This window comes from Lepidothrix coronata, unplaced genomic scaffold (genome assembly GCF_001604755.1).
Source record: "Lepidothrix coronata isolate B3197 unplaced genomic scaffold, Lepidothrix_coronata-1.0 Scaffold214, whole genome shotgun sequence".
Taxonomy (NCBI): Eukaryota; Metazoa; Chordata; class Aves; order Passeriformes; family Pipridae; genus Lepidothrix; species Lepidothrix coronata.
Genome location: NW_016690394.1, coordinates 363,886 through 383,913, shown reverse-complemented (window position 1 = coordinate 383,913; position 20,028 = coordinate 363,886). Strand labels below are relative to the sequence as shown.

The window sequence follows — 20,028 nt, the reverse complement described above, 5'->3', positions numbered from 1 at the left end:
ACCAGCTGCAGGACACATCCTCTATGGATCCACAAGGTACCAGCCACTGGGATAGAAATCACTTCCGTTTCCAACCCAAAATAGGAAACATAGATAATTCCCAAAATTTTAAATCCATCTGGGGGCCCTAGATACGAGTTTGTGTTTCTCACCATATCAAATACAAAATACCTGCCTAGAGAAACCTTGGAACTTACCCATCAAGTCTCCGCTCATAACGTCCTTCCCGTGCATGAAGCGATGGGGGGGGGCCGTAAGTGGGCCCCCCACCACCTCCTCTGAACCCAGAAACCTCTCTACTACGAGATGCTATGGAAACTGTATCATCCAATCCCCGCGCAGCACTGGGAATGGTTCCTGGTTCATTATAATCCGTCCGTAGGTCTCTATCTCCCATTTTGTTGACAGAGTTGTGTGCCTTCTGCGCACTTTTGATGTCCACAAAATCCACAAACGCTGCCACTCCGCCTTCCGACCCCCTCTTAGGGAGGATTTTGACACTTTCGACACGTCCATATCTGGAAGAGAAGCAAAGCAGAGCACACAGGTTAGTGCTGGGGGGAAACAACCATGTTTAATAGCATTGCCTCCTGCAAAAGCAACATCCAGGCCTTTGCCCTTCCCGTGCAGCAGCAAAATCAATCCCTGGGAGAAGCTTTTCTAAAAAGAGGGGGAAAGGCTTTTGGAGAGGGGAAAGGGCCATTTAAACTTCCCATGGTTACATCTGAACTCCTCTTCTGGTGTGGGGGGCCGACCATGGGATCGCCCTTTTATAGCAACAGAGCAATAACAGCTCTGAAGAAACAGAGAGGTGTTCAAACCAGAGCACCCTGTGTGTCACCAGTCTGACAGGAGAGCCACTATTAAAACAAAAATGGGTCACGAGGAAAAATACAGACAGCCCAGCCACCTTCTTAGGAAACAAATAACCTTGACACAGCAATTCAGCTACTCCCATCTGTATTTAATCCAGCCTTCACTGTGATCCTCATTCCTGATCTCTACTTCCAACACCTCGTGGGACACACGGCCCACACAGCACCCCCAGACTGGGTTGTGATGGGGTTAAACTTCCCACCCCCAGCATGGACCAAGCCACAGGAGGGGAATGTGACACCACCCTACATAATGTGCCTTAAGTAACTGCAACACCGGCACTCAGGGATGAGTAAATGTCTATGTAAAATAAAGATAAACCCAAACATGTTTGTGTACACAAGGAAAGAAGGATGGAAAAACATATTTGAATAACTCGCATCAACTCACAGCAGAAAGGACAAAATGGGAGAGATGAGTATAGTGATGTTTTAACAGCCAACAAATGCACGTCGCATTTTGGGTGCTCGGTTCTCTCAGCCAAGAGATTCAGAGCAAACCAGGGAAAGGCACTGCAGTGGGTAATCCAGGACAAAAAGAGGTAAAAAAACTTGCATTTTTGAATGTGCTGACATAGAGGAAAGGGACACACAAATAAAAAACCCAGTCAGGAAGTATTTGTAAACTCCATGAAGAATTATTACAAGAATTTTCTATTCACAAAGGCAGCACAAGGCTGAACAGATGTAAACAGACCTTACACAGGCACAGTTTTCAGCCACACACGAAGGGAAAAGGGAATCCAAGGGCCGGGCTGAGGCGCAGCCGCCGTCAGATCCCGCAGCTGCCTCGGTTTCATGCCTGGCTTTCCCTGCACCTCACAAGTTCATCATTGTTGTTGGATGACTAATCCTTAAATACGATCTGAAAGCCTGCCTCACTCACTGCTGCCTTCTCATTCCAGCCTGACCTACTACACTTACATATAACCTGGTTTGGATTTAGAGCCCTTTTTCCCCTGGTTTATACTCCACTGAACACGGATGTGTGCAAACAAGAGCACCTTTTGAGTCAAAAAGTGCCCTGTTGGGCATAAAAAGGCACGATTCCATATGGGGCACGTTCTCGCCTCTCAGCTCTCCAGAGCAGAGCTTGTCACCTTTGTACTCCTGGGTGCAAAGGGTGACATTAATTCTCGGGACATTCTCAACCTGTGACACCAAACTGATACCCTGGTTATTTTTTCTTATTTATTTCTATTTTATTTAATTAAAAGTTTCAAACACTGGCAAATGGAACTGCTCTTCAAAGTTTGCACCCTTTGGAAGCTGGATATTGCTACCTTGCCTTGAAGGCAAGATTTAGAAAGCCCAGAAGAGGAGATGGTTAATAAAATCTGTGTGAGGGGAAAAAAAATGGCCTAATTGGATGTGCCAGATGTAGAGAGAGAAGGAACAGGAAAGGAAGGAGGGGGAAGGAAAACAGGAAAGAGCCTATTTGAGCAAATGTTCATGCCATGAATGAACGTGACAAAAATAGGAAAATAATTAGGAATCCTATTAGGACCACCCTTTAACACGTTTTAGCGCTGGTTCTCTACAAATAAAGATGTAAAAGGACAGAGGGCTCCAACCCTCACATGCAGTGAGTTCTTCTAAACCACGTAGTTCCCAGTGTGACGGGGGAGAACTCATACTCTCCTTTTGCTGTTAACACGTTCAGTTCCTGGCAACACGAGCCCATATCTGCCTACAATCTTCGAGGGGGGGAACAGTATCCTAAATGGTACCAAAATCCCTAAAATCCCAACTCCCTTTTACTGCAGTGACCACAGCAAACCTCATATGAGGTGCTGCCTGTGCTGACAACAGAACTGGGCTCTGACCACCTCAACAATTACTGCCCCATTCTGAAATCCTAACCCCTATGTGTTATTATACATACACACAGTCAGACCTCAATCAGTTTTCTTTTGCTGCAGAAGATCCAGAATGTGTTAAAACGTTCAAATATTCAAGGTAATGCTACCCAGAAAGAGGAAGATACAAAACATCCACATAATAAGGTTCCCATGTACCATAAAAATCACCCGTCAAACGCACAACTCTTCCCAGTGTTAATGTTTACATTGGGAGAAGTGTATTTTGGTAATTAAAAAATTAGTATTATTTTTTCTAACTAAGAAATGCATGGGGGAGGCTACTCCTGTACTCCACTGCAGCCATGGTACTACATCACTCCCCTCGGAGATGGCGCCTTTTAATCCCCCTGTTGTTATCCAGACACACAAATAAACGCTGTGCTTTGGTGTCCTGCCCGTACCCTTGACGAGCCCTCGGGATAATCTGTGACAATCGTCTTTGCTGAAAGCAAGGGAGGCAGGCGGGGGGAGGAGAAAGGGAGCAGAAAGGGGGGGGGGGATGAAAGAAAACCGGCCCTGAGTATTCCAGGCCAGCTGCTGGAAGAGGAAGGTTGCATTTTCCCTGCGATTACAGACACCCTTGGGTCCCCACCGGAGGATGCATCGCCGAGGGATCCGGCCCGGCCGCACCCATTGGCGTCTCTCCGAGCTGCTCCCGTCTTGGCAGATGCTGCCGGGAGGAGACCGGGGGAGAGGAGGGAGATCTGCAGTGCTGCATCACCACAAGGCTTCACTGCAGCACAGGAACACGTTACAGGGAAAAAAACCACGCTACTTTCTGGAGGGCCGGGGGAGGAGAGGCGGCGACAGCCCCGCACTTCCTCACACCGAAGCGAAGGCAAGATGGAGGCGAACGCACCCCGAGGGGAGACCTTTGTCCGGGCAGAGGGCTGGGAAGAGGGGACAAAAGCCCAGGGGAGGCACGGCCGCGACCTTTGGCAGCGTTGGCAGAGCGGCTCCTCTCAACCTTCGCTCCACCTGCGCGTCAGCCCTTCCCAAGGCTGCGTTTTGCAATCGCTGCCAGACCAACAGAAACAAAGAGGCGCCTTTGCTCGGCCCCGGCTCCGCAGACTGAGGAAAACGAGGCGTTTTAGTGCCCCTTCCCGCCCGCGGCTCCGGCCCATTAATCATTAGCTCCGGGTGACGGCGAGGGCCGTGTTCTCGGTGGGCTGAGGCGCAGCAGAGGCCGTGCGACAGCTCTTATGTCACCGAGCCCCTCCACCAGCGCAGCGCGGCCGCAGCCCCGGCTGTAAACACACATCGAGCGGCCCTGGCAGGAAAAAGTTGCTCCATAATCACGGCCCGAACAAAGCCTCGCTAATCCAGCTTTTCAGACAAAGAGAAGGAATTCATAATTTAAGCATTATCGGTTTATTCACTGTAGATCAAAGCACCTCTATATTCAAGCAGCTGAAATGTCCCTGGGCTCTTGGCTCGGCTGCTCGGCGTGTTTCCCTCGCTCTCCAGCCCTTCCTCCTCCCCGGCTCTTCCTCCCGTACCGGCAGACAGCGCGGCCGGGTTGGGGAACGCGCCTCCGCCAGCGCAGGGCCGGGCTGGTTCCTCCTCCCCAGGGGCGACGTGTCACCCAGACACAGCCAAAGCCAGCCCCCAACCTGCCCTACACCGGGGTATCAGCACCCCCGGCTTTCCGTGTCCAACAAACCATTTCAGCTTAGCTGCAGTATTCCATAAACTCATTAGGATTTTTACAGGATGATCTACACGTGATAAGGAAAGGTGGGTTGAAATCAGGGAGAATTCATTTTTTAATATAAACCAAATCCCTCTTTAAATCACAGTACCTCCCGATTTCTCGCACTGAGCTCCCCCCAGGCTTGTGAACACCTTTTATACCCGACCATCTCCACCACTGCAGAGTTCTGCAGGTCAGCTCCATCCCAGCCTAAAAACCTTCACTGCATTTTAATTTCGAATCCGACACAGCGCTATGCTCCAGATACCACTAACTGTAAGACACCCTGCAAGACCCAAAATAACCCAGCAGCTCTTTGTGCACGTTCCTGCGCCGCTCATTACGAGGGTGATTAGACAAGACACCCCGATACAGGAGGACATCTGAGTATTTTGCATTCACTTGGGTTCCCTTTGGCTACATCCAGATATCTTTAGCCATCTGAAAAGCTCGGCTGATTTTTCCGTGCCACGCTCAAGCTCCTTCTTCCTCCGTGATTATATAACCCCGGCAAGCCCCAGCCTGCATTATTCAGTAGAACGCTCGCACAGCTTGAAGCTTTCCTTGGCCAATCACGTTCCTCTGGCTTTGTTGTTATTTCATAACAAAATAATGTGACCTGAAATAGTACTTTGCCAGATGTCTGTGCCTCTTCTCCTTACCCCCAACTCCGGATGAATCCAAGTACCCGTGGTACTCCAGCCCTGCATTCCCCCTGCACAAAGCAGGTCTGGCTCCACATACGGGGAAATCCAAGATGTGGAGATACTACAGCTCCATAAAGCAGGATCCACCACCAGATCCACGGGGATTTCTAGCCAGGCTATGGATGTCTCTTCACTCCACAAACATCATTTCTAGGGTCTTCTGCTATCATGGATGTTCATTTCACAGCCTGAGAACTTGGCCCACCACAACAGCATGAGCAGCCACTTCCCAGCACAGAAAACAACATGCCAAAGAGCAGCAGAACCCACGGCCCTGCAGCCTTGCCACCAGAACACCCACACACTGGGATCTTACCAGAACACCCACCACACTGGGATCTTACCAGCAGCAGGACACCGAGCCCTGGTGACAGCTGCCCTGCAGAAATCCTGCTCAGAGTTAAGCACCAGCTTCCAGCCCCACCAGCTCACAAAGAGCATCTCCGCCTGCACTGCTCACAAAAGGTGTTTAATACTCACCACTGTGAGTTCCTGAGCCAGCAACACAAAGGGAACTTTTGGCTCTTACACGGGTGTTTGCAAAGCTCATGGCACCAAAAGTGATCACAATAAGGGCAGTAATATAATAAATGAAATACGGAGCAGGTAAAACACACTTATCTCAAGAAAATGACACCCTGCCATGATCCAGGCTTTGTATTCATTCAAGCCACATGCTTTACTTGCCATGAAATATATTTACATACTTATATTTTTTTTTTTTATAAAGGGAATTTCATATCAAGAGTGATATGAGCTGGTATTTCACCACCCTCAGACGCGAGCAGCACAAGTCTTTGGAATTAAACTCTGCCTCAAGTAACATAGAGCATTACTCAAAATCCACTCAAATCTGACTATCATCACATGCTTGGCATGGAAGGAGACTTGAGGGCTGGCAGACACAGAAGAATAAAGGAATCTAAACAAAAAGTATTAAAAAATGTGCTATTTTATAAATACAGTAACTGACCTGTAGAGAGTAAAACCAGAGACAGACTATCAAGAATAGTGTGCACAGGGCTGGGATGAAAATCATTCCAGTTCATCGAGATGGATCTCGATAGAAACAACAAGCCAAATTCCATAGTCCTGGAAAACTACACTTAAAATTAACTCAGACAAATGTGGGGAAGTGTCACCTGTTGAGCCACGACCGCTTCACTCTGTGGGACTGTCGCTGAGCCCTGGTGAATTTGTCACACGATATCTCAAATGCTTCCAGACAAACACGGCCACGTCCCCGCGGCCGCCAGCCCTGGCAGCAGCTGCGCCCAGGGCACACCAGGAGCAGTGTTTACTACTGACAACTGGACACAGAGTCCACCAGGGCACCGTCCCCGCTTGGCTCCCTCACAGTGTGTCTTCCACACACTCCACAAGTCTCAAAGATGCCTCCTCTCCACTGGGTTGGTATTTCCAGCAGATGTGGGGTAGGTTGAAGTCCCCCATGAGAACAAGGGCCAGCAATTATGAGACTTCTCCCACCTGCTTAGAGAATATTTCATCTGCCTCTTCAGGACAAAATGGATCTCCTGGTTGGGGCATCCTGGTTGGGTAGTCTAGGAGAGACCCCCACCAGGATATCTGCCTTGCTGGCCTTCCCACCGTTCTTCCCCATAAACACTGAACCCTGTCACCACCACCATGAAGCTCTAGACAATCCAAGCACTCTGTACTCCTACCACCTCTCCTTCCTTGCCAATTCCTTGTCAAGAGGTTACAGCACTCCAGTTGTGCCAGTCATCCCACCATGTTTCCATGATGGCAACTATATCATCATCTCCTGCTGTGCAATGGTTTCCAGCTCGTCCTGCTTGTCACCCACGCTGGGGGCACTATTGTAGATAAATTGCTGTGTCTGTAAAGGTAACCCCTGGTGAGCAGCTGGGACAGAGCTCTGGGCGACCACAGGTAGGAAAGCTCACCAGTAAATGATAAATCCACATGATGTGCAGCTTTGATATCCTTTACCTTCCCCAGTCAGGCAGAATAAAAGCTCCTCATATCACAAGGAGCGCTGGTTTTCCAGCCGCCGCACCGAGAGCAGACCTTGTGACAACAATGATTCAGAAACATGCCCTAATTACCAAGCTCCCATCATTTTCTAGATTGCAATCTGAGATGCTTTAAAACCTGTTTAGAGTGATCTTTATTGGCTTTGCGACCTTTGGGGGGAGAAAAACGATGTTCTTCAGGGCATTCTCTGCAGCTCTTCTCCAAGTAATAAAGATCTTCAGGGAAACGTCAAAATTCAGGAGCAGAGACAACCACCCAGGTTACAGAGCTCAGCCAGACAATCCTGGGGTGAATCCTGAGCACGATGCTCATATTTCTACCCTCCTGCCCCAGCACCCAAACCACTCAACCCCAGATCCCTCTGGACTTTGCAGCTCCCTTTACCCCCAGCAGCACTGAACGGGAAATCTCCCAACTCCCGACTACAAACGGGGGTTTTGTTAATGAGATACAGCACGTGTTCCTGCCACGCACGGAAAACAGCCAGGGCTTTGTCTGCACTCGTAATCCCTCCCCGAGAGATGACAAAGTAGGAAATTAAAAAGCGAGCAGAGGCACATTCACCGATACTCCTGATCCCTCTGGTATTCAGGAGCAGATAGTCCGGAGATAACTCCATGTGGAATGAGTCCTCGCCTCTTGCTTTACAGCTCAGCTCCATTTTAAGACCCCAAGTAAGACTGATTCCTAATTAAGACATTTTGTTTATGTCTCTGTTGCAAAGTGACCTTTTGGATACTGCTGAGGTATTAATATACAAATGGAATTATTATGTGCCACCAGAGAGGGAAGAAACAGAGTGTTTAGAACTGTTTACTCATAGTTCCCACTATCAGTAGCAACAATTTCATCCAACAGTCAACACACTGGGAAATTTTTCTGCAACCCCCAGGACAACCAGTTCTGCCACAGATCAGCTGTTCCAGCACACACACACCAGGTGATATATGAATATAGGTGCATCCGTTCCTGAAAGATCAGTTCCACTGGGACACCCCCACAACATGGAACAGCACTCAGGAGGAGTCCTAGTTCAAACCAGGATGAAGATGAGGGAGGGGGAGCTGAATCCATGCTTTGGACATGGGGATTACATGAAGCTGGATGAATAAGAAACCCTCTTGGCACTCCATGCAATATCTCGCTGGGCTACATTTAATATCATCCTCACCCAAGTCAGCAGTTCCGCTGCCGGCAGCGTCAGGAGAAGCCAGCATTGCATCAGCCCAGCCACAGCCAGACCGAAGGGCTCAGCCCAGCATTACCCACTGACAGCTCCCAGTGTCACTGCACGAGGCATGGCCACCTCAACCACCCAGGAAAGAGGCGGTTCTGTTACTCAGGAACTCTTCCTGGTTGTCTCTTCGGAACAGTGAAGGAGAAGCATCCACAGCTCATTGGTATATATATTATTTGGGGGGGGGGAAGAATCAAAGTGGCTTTGTGAGCAGAACTAATGAAGACTCATTTCTTACGGATGCGTGTCTTGAGGTCGAATTCTCCGGTGTCCAATAACTGCCAGTTCCCACTGCAGCTTTTCCCACGGTCAGGAACACCTCTCTCCCATGTGGATTCTTTAATGTCTAATAAGAGCTGCACTCTCGCTGCAGCTTTTCTCTCCATGGGGCCACTAATCAGGTCTCTCTCCTCTATTAAAACCGCTTGTTTTCACAAAACTCAAAGGAATGTCGTGTCTCTGAGACTGAAGATCCCATTCGCCCTCAGGTTTAGCTGGAACTGGCAAACAGGTTCAAAATTGATTAGGGAAGAAATGTATCCATGGCAGGAACACCTCAATCTTGCTCTCCGAGCAGATCAGAATAACTATCACTATTAGCAGAAGCATGAAAAGGTTACAGAAACATGTAGGAACTCTGCATGTTCAGCTGTGTTGTATCAAGCACGACGAGCTGTGATTCTTTATCCCCAACCCACACAGATGCGCTGTCACGTTCCTACACGCCAGACACGGAGCCGCCAAATTCCATCTCCAGGGCATTTTTTTTTCCTTCCAGCTTAAAGCATAATCTGCAGATTTGCTTCAGAAGCACCGGTGGTGATAGGCTGCGTTCAACGCTTTCTGCAGGGGAATTGCTCAAGCCTGTTCTTTTGCGTGACTGATTTCAGGATTTGGTTGGATTTGATGTTACGAACACGCTGCATCGCAACCGTGTAGGGGAATCTCTTGATTAATCAAGTTTTTTCATTCTTACATGAAAGGGTAATTCCCCATCTCAATTTTGCTTCTCCAAGCTCTGCTCTGCATGTATTCAGCAGCAGATGGAGGAAAAATGCAGAGTCACAACATTATGGTGTCCCTGCCATGCTGCAGAGCACTTGGAATGTGGATCATCTTAAAGCTTCCCAAGTCTTGGTGCTCACTGGTTCAGACTCCTCCAGTAAAGGACAAATGTTACAATCTCTTCACCAAGGTTTTGTGCATTTTACAGAAAATGGTATTTCAGAAGAAAATAAAATTTATCTTGTCCGCAGTCTCTGAGACCACCCCAAGTGATGGAATTACTCTTCCCCCTTGAACCACAGCTTGGTCTGAACAAGCGACCAGCTTCAGTAAGTTTGACAATTTGAAATTAACTTCTGACTCCAAGGAATCACAGCCCCAAACCCCAAAGTTCACCTACTGCAAAGAGGTGAAACTGGGGAGAACAAACAACCAGTTCCCAGCCGCTCCTGCTCTGCTGCACCAGCCAGTCACCAAACACAGACGTGTAAATGTTATTTCGTTGCTCTGTGACTCACCGTCACCATCACCCTGGAGAAAGTGCTTGTCCCTGTGACTAAACCAGCTCCCACAGTCCTCGGCAGAAGCCAGGTGTCAGTCCGTGGAAACTAATATTCCCTACTGATGGCCAGAGCCCGGCACACACTCGGGTGTGTTCTGTCTGCAGTGACTACCTGCGCTCCAGGCGCTTTCTCCACAGGCAAGAGCTTGGGACTTTCCACAGCTGAGCTCCTGAACCAGCCAGACTTTAATGGCTTTTCATTTGCTGCAACTCAAAGTCAAGGTTTTGCAAAGCCGAGCGAGAAATTTGAGTTTCATCGCAACAACGGGCAAGGTTTCACACCTCGGCTTTATGAGCCAGCCTAAAGGAGGCCTCACCACACCAAAGCCTTGAGCAGAGCCATATCTGGAGGTGTGCAGGGACTACCACACTGAGAGGGCTTTTCCTGTGGTTCAGGGATACATCCAGGTACACCAAACCACCTATCACACAACCAGGTACACCAACACAACCACCAGGAAAGCTGCTCCCTTGTTTCATGCCAGTTCAGGGATCAACTTCACCTTCGAGTGCTCATTTTGAAAGATCAGCCTGACACGAGCTAGGCAAGAGCATGAAATGCAGCACAACCCGAGGGCTGTAACCTCAGAAAGGATGTAGAGGAAGAGATGCTTCCTGAGCTCAACTGCTGCCAAAAAACGGTGAATCTCGCTGTGCCCACAACCAGATTATCATCTACAACATCGGTACTGAAGCCACTTTTATTTTTAAACGTGGCAAAGCTTCTCTGCAACTAATTCTCCCAATGAGTTGTTTCAGAGTTAAGAAAAACACCAAAGGTTTATTGAGACTATTACAAGGCGGTGACTGTGCAGATCGTTGGCTGTCTGGGTGCATATCCAGCTGCCTTCCCAAGAGCAGCATCTCACAGACCCCCTGGAATTAAATCAGATGTTGATTATGTATACAAGGGAGATACTCATCCACCCTGAGCTTTTATTCCTCTCACACTTAGGATGCTAATGAGGCCGGAAGACTTTTTTTCCCTCCAAAGACGACTTCTTTAAATGTACAACTTGGCAATTTATTTTTCTTATTTTGCCCCATTAACTATTACAGGTGCCCCATAGCTGCCACAAAGAGCCTAAAGAGGGAACTTTGAAACAAGCCTCTGTGTCCTTTGGCAGCCATCAGTGTCAGTGAGGATGGGAGGTATTCACCCGGCTGTGACAGAGACACCGAGTTACTCTCAATGAACCCCACGGACAACAAACACAACCGGCTCAGCTTTGTACTTGTAGGAAAACTGGAAGTGATTCACCATTGCTAAAATAAAGTCATTTACAGTCTGGCAGTTTTTACTGAGCTAAATCATTTCGAACACAGCTTTGAGTGGGTACCTGACCACCTTTGTGACAGGAACTTGGTTTGAACCCAGCTCTCATTTCCTACTGCACCTGAGGATAACAAAACACACGGAAGCTCTTCTGTTTGGATAAAGGGACATCCAGGAGGAACCCACATGCAGGTCAGCACTGTCTCCATACACAGAGAGAGCGGGTGGTATCCAACAGACAGCCCTGCAAATCATCCATTCACACTCCCAGAGATGCTGGACTTCCCTGGCTTTTCAGTGGAGAGGTGAGAGCACATTCAGGGCGCTCCGGTCAGATGCGGAAGCTCACACTTCAGATCTAAGTGTGCTTAAACCAAAAAATTGCTTTCGGTTTTACGTTGCTGAGCCTAATTAAAAAGGGGAAGAGAAAGAAAGCGAAAAAAGCTTCCTTTTATTCTTAAAAATACCCGAGCCTTTAAGCAGGACATTGTGACAGTGCTGCTCTCCTCCCACGATCAGTTTGTCTGAGTGGAAAATTCGTGTTCCTTTCACATCCAAATTCTGCTGCCTTCTCACCCAAGTCACCACGAATGTCTGGACCTCAGACGAGGCATGGACATCCCAACTCTAATCCAGAGCCAAACACATGCAACAGGACACGCTTCTGAAAAATCCATCCCATGAAGGATGTTGCTTCAACCAAATTCAGTTCAATCCATCCTGCTGCCAGACCAAACTGCAGCAGGCCCTGGAATATGGCCTGGTGTATTTATGAAAAGCCTGGAACCATGTTTATTCTTTTACTGAAGGTTGTTATCTTCACACTGCAGGATTTCCAGATTGCAGGGGACGATTACAGAGCGTCAGCAGGTTAAACAATAACTATGGAAATGCACGAAACCAAAGCAGTTGCCGTGTTTTATTCCTCATGCAGGAGTCTTCATCACGTCGGAATGCACTGCTGCAGAGCAGCTGTGGGGAGATCTGAGCTGCCATCACTCCCCAGGCAGGAAGGTGAAACCTCCAAACGAGTGTGTGTAGAATCACCAGGTGGGAAACACTGACTTGTATCCTGGGCAACGACAGAAACAGCTTTTGTCTGATTTTCATTAACTGTCCAAGCAGTCTGCAGAACACCACAAAGACTCCAGCAAAGGTAAGCAGCAGGGCTGGTTGTACACTGTGAAATTCCATCTTCAGGGTCCTAACTCCTCCCACGAGATTCCTCAATCGCAATGCCGAAGATGCAGCAACTCAGGATCTTATTATGGAGAGTCATCAATTTTTCTAGTTTATTCCTCAGTTCATTGTTTAGCAATGTTTGTCTGTGCAGTCTTCAGTTTCAGGGTGTTCTCAGACCTCAGCAAGTTCACTGAACTTAACGAAAAACACAAGTGAAATATCTCACTGGTGCTTATTTTTGGTATCTACCAAACCCAGAACAGATCCACCCCACTGGCAGCTCCACGACTCACACCCAGCAACTCTCCCGAAACCTTCGGCAGCCTAAAAGCAGCCAGGAGCAGAGACCCTCAGTTCCACCCCTTCCCAAACATCCTCAGCAGACTGTGCTGAGGTTTATTTCTCATGTGCAGAAGGCATCTCCTCCTCTTCCTCACAAGCCGACAACAGTGTGAAACCACCACGACACTAAGAAGACCAAGGCTGTAGTTGTGACACAGCAGCTTACGAAAACAAAACTCCTGAGGAGCCCCAGGTCCATCCTGACTCACCTCCCCATCCAAGATCTGCAACCTGCCCTCTACTCATCTGGATATTTACTTCCTTTTTTATGGAAAGCCAGTGAGTGCCTCTTTGCCCTCAGAGAAGACAAGGACCTAATTGTGGACACACCTTAAGATGGCAACAAGGTCACTTGCTCAAAGAACTTGGTGTGACTTTCTGGCCTATAAAAAGCAAGAAGGAATAAAAAAACCAGTCAATGAGGCTTTTCTTATCCCCTGTTCTGACTTCCTGAACGGACTCGCAAGCACTGGTAGGTGCTAGGAATCAAGACAGGAATATGTTTTGTTGTGCTCTGCAAGGATTATTTTATCCCTGTACCAAAGGAATTTACAGTAAGGGCAAGAAATACCAAAAGCCAACATCGTTCCGGAGGGGCTCAGTGACAACAGAGGCTGTTACATCAAATCACAAATAATCACAACTAAACACAGCCCAGACCTTTGAAGAAACTTCAGAGGAGAAACAATGCCAGCCAGGCTCAGCAGTGACAGAATTTTGTGACCAAGTGACATCAACTTATCTTTCTACCACAGCTCAGCATGTAAAACCACTTAATAGAAGCTTAGTCCAAATCTACTCTCTTGGCAGCTTTTCATTAAGTTTCTTTGAAATAATTACCCAGGCATTTCCTCGGCCAGTGTGGCGTCAACCTGCACCTCAAGTGCAGGCAAAGAGCAGCATCCAGAGCAGCCAGAGGATTCCTGAATCTCCTGCTGTTGAGGAGCCATCCTTGGTGTGACTTGGCCTCGGGGGAAGGAGGAGGTGGCTGCAGACAAACAGTGCCGGGTGACACCCTGGGTACACCAGGAGGTGATGCCTGGGCTGCTCTGGGGCGTTTGTGGATTGATATTAGGAATAGAATTATTAAAGACCTAATGGAAAACCACCACTGGAACCAGCAGCACCATCACCTCAATCACCCACCTGACTGACGACCCTACACCCAGAGGGTGCCTTCCCAAAGGAGCCGAGCAAGGCTCACGGGGGCAAAACTCACCTCGTGCCTTCCACACCCTCCCTCCCCTTCTCATTCTGGGCAATTAATTTAATTCCCCTGCCCCAGTCTCCCAACCAAACATCCTCCCATGGTGTCTGTATTCCACAAAACTACGATTACCTTACGGGAGGTGTTTGTAAAACCAGCACAGACAAGTCCTGATGCTGCCCAATATTCCAGCAAAGCACACTGTACCCTCTCCCTCCTCCAAAGCTCTGAGCTGGAAAGGGCAGTACCTCATCTGTGAAAATACTGTCACCTAAAGTGACACAAAACAAGAGACAACACAGGAACAGTTCCTTCTGCAGCCTTACTTCTGTATTTTCCTACAGTAAAATCACACCTGGGCAGGGATCCCCGTGTTTGCATCCCAGGATCATTATTAATCAATGATCAACAATAAAAACCTGGGAACCAATTTAAGAATTTTACTGGAAAACCAGGAGCGCTGTTCCTTCTGCCTCCAGCCTGTTCCCATGGAAAGCCACTGCCAGACCTCCCGGTGTCAGATGTGGGAATTAGGTTTTTCCTGAGTGCTCTACACTAGCAGTGACCAATGCTCTCCCCTCCCACAGCCTGTATCAGAGCTACCAAAATCCCTCTGTGCCCCCTCAGCCCACTGCATTTACACCCCCAGCCATCAAGACAGAACATGTTGTCCCAAACTGACCAAATATTCTCTAGAAATCACCGAAATCAAACAGGCACTTGCTGTCAGGGCAGCTTTTTTGCAGTTGTGTTTCATATGCCAACCACTTCTCCGGGAGGTATCCAAAGCATCTCCTCAGAAACAGACACTGGCAAAACCAGTGTCCATTTCCCCCCAAAAAAAAACCCTTAAAAGTTATTTGTCTTCTCCAAGATTGCTCCAATCCACAATTTATTTCTGTCAATTTTAAAGCAGAAACTTGTTTCCTGAAATCCAGGGTTTCTCCTGGGCTTGGTTACCACTGTGAATGTCCTAATTCTTCCCCCAGAAGAGGAGACAGCCCAGCGCAATCACATGGTCCATAATTAAGAGGCTTTTACTCCTCTTTGCCCTCTAAAACACTGATAAAAGGGACAAAGTCACATTCTTTTGGATAACTGGAAGAAAACACAGGGAGGAAAAAAAAAATATGGAAGGGCAGCACTTGTGCTGGGGACAACTGTTACTATATTTAGTTGCCTTGTTCTCCAAGCTGCCGAGCATCTGTTTCAGTTATGGTGAACGACGGGTTTTTTTCCAGCATTAATTAGGAGAACCCAAACCATGGCTCCCACTGCTTCCCTGAGCTCACATCTCCCAGATCCCAACTTGGATTCACTGCTTATTCCACCTTAACAGTGGATCTCCAATCCTGGCACTGCCTGCTTTTCTATTTCAGGGTGCCTTAACAGCTCAGTTGAAAGAAAATATAGAGCATTAGTTTTTAAAAACGGAGTATTTAGGTAAGAAACTGAAAAGCCAAAACAACTTCAACTCTTTAAAATGCAGAGAAAAATCTCTCCTTTGCAATCCCCTTTAATATCAAGGAAATGGATTTAAAAAAGGATGATTAAGGAAAAAAATAACACTGCTTTTAAGGAAAAAATAACACTGCTCACATAAGCCAGAGCTTCTTGAGACCAGCTTCAATATTCTCTAATTTGAGAAGAGGATTCATAAGCACAGTGTTATTTCCATTTGCACTAAACTAAACCAATCAGAAGTATTTGGGGGGAAAAAACCCCACATATAATTTCTTCAAAATGCCTCTTTTATCTTAATTCATCCCTTAAAAGAATCCCTTGTGAGGCTGCAAAGTCAATCAAGGTTCCCACAGCCAGTGATTTAGTGAAGGGGGAAGGAGAAGCAACAAACCCCTCACACTGAACACTCCTGCTGGGTTTGAAGTTTCAGGAGTTTTCCCTGAATTTTTACTTCTTCGGAAACAAGATGGTTGTTTCTCCAACTCGCCCCTGGCAGGGACTGAGCAACAGCCAGGGCTCCCATCCGGGCAGGGCAGTATTTCCCAAGCTCAGTGGAAAAACAAACACTCCGGGGGGTTGCACAGAGGCTCCGGGGTAACGCCGGGCCCAGCCCAGCGCGCATTTCAGGCGGTATTTCCCCAAAATGTTCCCCGCACCGCTCCCATGGCTCAGCCTCTCCGCCCTATTCCCAGGCTGGGGGATGGGTGGGAACTGGGCTCTGCCAAGCCCCGCTCCATCCGAAAAGGCTTTCTCTCCAAACGAAAGGAGAGGGAAGCCTTCCCCATCCCACCTCCACGGCCTTCCTTCCCTGTGGACAAACCCCCGAGCCGTGCAGTCCCCGAGCAGCGCGTGTCCCTTCCCCCAGGCGAGCACGGGCATACAAAGGAAGCCTCGCTCCATTGTCCACCTCCAGCACCTACACAGCGAGAGCCTCGAACCCGGCCCCGCGCTCACCCCCTCACCCCTTTGCCAGCCGCAAATACTCCCGTGGTTACACCCCAAAAAGGTCTGGAGGCAGCGTGTCATCCCCCTCCCCCCTTTAGTACCCGCAGCCAAAGGGCCGAAGTGGGTTTTAACTGTGTTTACTGGCCTGAGATCAGCCTCACCCAAACACACAAATCCCGGGTAAAAATCAGTTTGGAAAACCAGGGAGAAACTGGGAGAAATGCCTGGCTGCAAATCTCCTTCCCAAACCTCGGATCGCAACTCAACGAGGTAAAAACAACCAAAAAAAGGTAATTAATTCAGCGCCTGCCATTTTTCCCATCCATCTCCAAGCAACAGTACCATAGCAACTTTTTTTCTGCCTTAATACATCTCACAAAAGGAGGACTGGACAAAATAAAACCCAGGAATGTCAAATTTCCACTGTGGAGCGCCTATTCCCTCCGCTAGTTATGGCTGGAATTCACCCAACAACCCCGGAGCAGGGGTTTTTCCCCCAAAAAACCCTGCCTTTGTAAAGCACTCGGTCACGTAACCCGGACTGAGGGACACGACAAACCACCTTGGATACAGATCCACCATCCGGCACGGACCGAGCGGACAATCTGGGCTCGGGGGGGGGGGGGGGGGCGGATAATAAAGGTGGAAAAAGGTGAAGCTCGATTAAAACAGGGCAATCTCGGAGCGATGAGGGTGTGCAGATGGGGTTTGGCTGCTGCAGCAGCTCAGGCCAGGAGGATGGAGGGGGATGTGAGACCCTCGGTCCCTTCACAGCACAGTCGATCGGGAGCCAGGCAAGAGGCGCTGGGACCTTCCTTTTCGCCCCTCGGTGTCACCGCATCTATTTTTCCCATGGTGACTCATTATTAAGGACGCTCCGTCATTTTTCCAGCGCAGGAAGATTAAAGGAAGCTTCAAAATCCATTTTTTTCCTGACGGTGGTTAAACCAACCCGTCTGGAGGGGCCGTGAGCTGAGCAGGGCTTCTTATTTCCTTTTTCCCCCAAAATAAAACCAGCTTCCAGCGGGGGGGGGTGCATCAACTTGAGAGCATTTCCCGAGGATAAAGGTGTTGCTGAGGCGGCGGGGGAGAAGCCTCTTCCTCCTCCTTCTCCTCGCAGGGAAAGACGGAGGGAGGAGGAAAAAAAACACAACCATGCAAACAGCTACTACTTCCTTATGAGCGGGATTAACCTATGCAACAACAACAACAAAAAAAAAACCATCAAGGAAAAAAACAACCCAGCACGATATGAGTCCAAGGCGCTTCCCGCGTGGAGGATCCCGTGTTTTCTCCGTGGGTTTGTGTGATTTATTTATTTTAATTATTTCTGAGAGTCACGTTCTCGCAGCTGCAGGCGCTTTGGTTCCCACCGCCCGCTGCACCTCGGGGGGAAACGCAGCATCATCCAGGGGCTCCAGACGGGAGGGAAAGGCAGCGAAATGGGCGAAAATAAACAGAGAAAACTCCAAGCGTTGAAGAATAAAAAAAAAAAAAAAAAAGGACTGGCGAACAAGCTGGCTCGGCGCTGCCTCCGGGCACTGGGATCCTCTCCGAGCCGGCGGCCGAGCTCCCCTCGCTGCCGCTCCGCCGTTTCGGGTCCATTTTTGGCCGTTTTTGTATTTCCCCGCTGCGGCCGCGCCGCCGGTCCCGCCATGGCGCGGGTTATTTACAGCGCTGTTTTCCTCCTCCTCTCCACGGGAACCGCCGGCCTCGCGCACTCCTCCCCCCCTTTCCCACGTTCTTCCCCCCTCGTTCTCCCCACACCCCGGGCCGGCCGGACCCCCCGTCCCGGTGCCCACTCACCGCTTGAAGTGCTCGATGATCTTCTCCTCGCGCACGTTCTCCGGCAGGTTGCCCACCCAGAGGTGCCTGGTTTCCCGGACCATGCTGCGCGGCGCGGGCCGAGCCCTCCGCCCGTGCCCCGGCTCCCGGCCGCCGCTCGCCGCCCGCCGCCGCCTCCGCCGCGCCCTCCGCCCCTTCCGCCGCGGGGCCCGGCCGCCCTCAGCGCCGCCGGCCGCCGGACCGCACCATCCCCGCCGGGGGGGCCCCCTGCCCGCCGGGCCGGCTGCCGGGCGCCGGGCTCGCTCTCCGCCGCGGCCGCGCTCCCTCGCCGGCTCCCCCCGCCGCGCCGCCCGCCCGCTCGCTCCCGCTGCCTCCTCCTGCTCCTCCTCCGGCAGCGGCAGCGCGGCGCCCCCGCCGCCTCCTCCTCCTGCTGCTGCTGCCCGCGCCCCCCCGCGCTCCCGCTGCTCCGCCGGCCCGGCCGCGCTCGCTCGCCCTCCCTCTCTCTCTCTCTCTCGCTCGCGCTCCCCCCCCCGCTCCTTCCCTTTTCCCTTCCCTTGCCCGCGCCTCGCGCAGCGCCACACGGGGGCCCCCGCGCAGGCGCACTGCGCCCCGGGGCGCGCGCCGCGGGGCCGCCGGAGGGGGCGGGGCGAGGGCGCGCGACGCCCCACGCGGGGGGGGCGGGGACGGGAGTGCGCGTGCGCGGGGGTGAGAATTGTAATGGGGAGAAATGTGAGAAATAAATACAAGGGGGGATATAACGGGGGAATGTGAGAAACGTAATGGGGGAGAAATAAATATAATGGGGAAAATATAATGGAAAGTGAGAAATAAATATAAAGGGGGGAAAGGTAATGGAGGGATGCGATAAATATAATGGGAGAGAAATATATAATGGGGACAAGAAATAAAATGGGGGAATGTAGGAAATATGATGGGGGAATGTGAAAAATAAATATAATGGGGGAATGTGGGAAATATAATGATGGGTGAGCCACAAGGGGGGATATCAGAGTCGGGGGGCTGTGAGAAGCATAACGGGGTCTGCAAGAATTATGAAGAGGGGCTCTGAGAACTGGGATGGGGGCTCTGAGAAGCATAACTGGGGCCTTTGAGACATGTAATGGGGGACTCGGAAATGTCACGAGGGGCTGTGAGATACAGAACGTGGGGCTGTGGTAGCTGGGGGTGTGAGAGTCATAATGGGGACTCTGATAAATGAAACTGGGGGCTGTGAGACTCGTGATGGGGGGGCTGTGAGAATTGGGATTGGGGGCTGTGAGACTCTTAATGAGGGGCTGTGAGGAACATAATGGGGCTGCCCTGCCAGCACCATCTGCAGCCTCAGGGCACAGTCTGAGGAGCTGCACCCAGCCACGGGGCCCTGCTGACCCCACACCGACAGCCCCCGCCCTAAATCCCATCAGGATCCCCAGATCTTGAGGCACAAACACCTTCACCCACAGGTGAGCACACAGCCAGCTCGTGGCCACTGGGAGAGCAAATAAGGAATTAATTGAGGTGAGGGCCGTGAGGGCCCCCTGTGGCTCTGGGATCTGTGATGGCTCCAAAGGCCACAGCAACAGGAACCCCGAGTGGGGCTGGAGGGGGCTCACTGAGCCCCCCACGGCTGCCCCAAACACTCCCCTCCACCAAACTGGGGCAACTGTGTCACCTCGAGACACTTCCCATGGCCAAATTCCAGCTCAGAACATTGGTACTCTGTCAGTGCCCCTTATTAAATGAGGGAGACCACATTGCCCTGAGAACTGCACGGAAGAAACTCCCACCGTGGGGAGGATTCACCCCCTGCTCTCCCACAGGGGTTTGCAGAGCTCGTTAATTAATTAAGATGGGGTGAAGAAATCAC

At 50.2% G+C, this 20,028-nt stretch overlaps 1 protein-coding gene across 5 annotated transcripts in view; it reads right to left on the bottom strand.

Moving 5' to 3' along the window:
* Positions 1-18,341, bottom strand: part of SPEN (spen family transcriptional repressor) — a 66,859-nt gene extending 48,518 nt beyond the window's left edge. For all 5 annotated transcript variants that reach the window (XM_017833416.1, XM_017833419.1, XM_017833420.1 and 2 more), the window contains exons 1-2: positions 18,183-18,341; positions 198-518 (exon numbers count right to left, since the gene is read on the bottom strand). In XM_017833416.1, coding sequence (XP_017688905.1) covers positions 198-518; positions 18,183-18,265 — 404 coding nt within the window. In that variant the 5' untranslated portion in view covers positions 18,266-18,341. The remainder of the gene's footprint in view (positions 1-197; positions 519-18,182) is intronic.
* Positions 18,342-20,028: the final 1,687 nt, after the last annotated feature.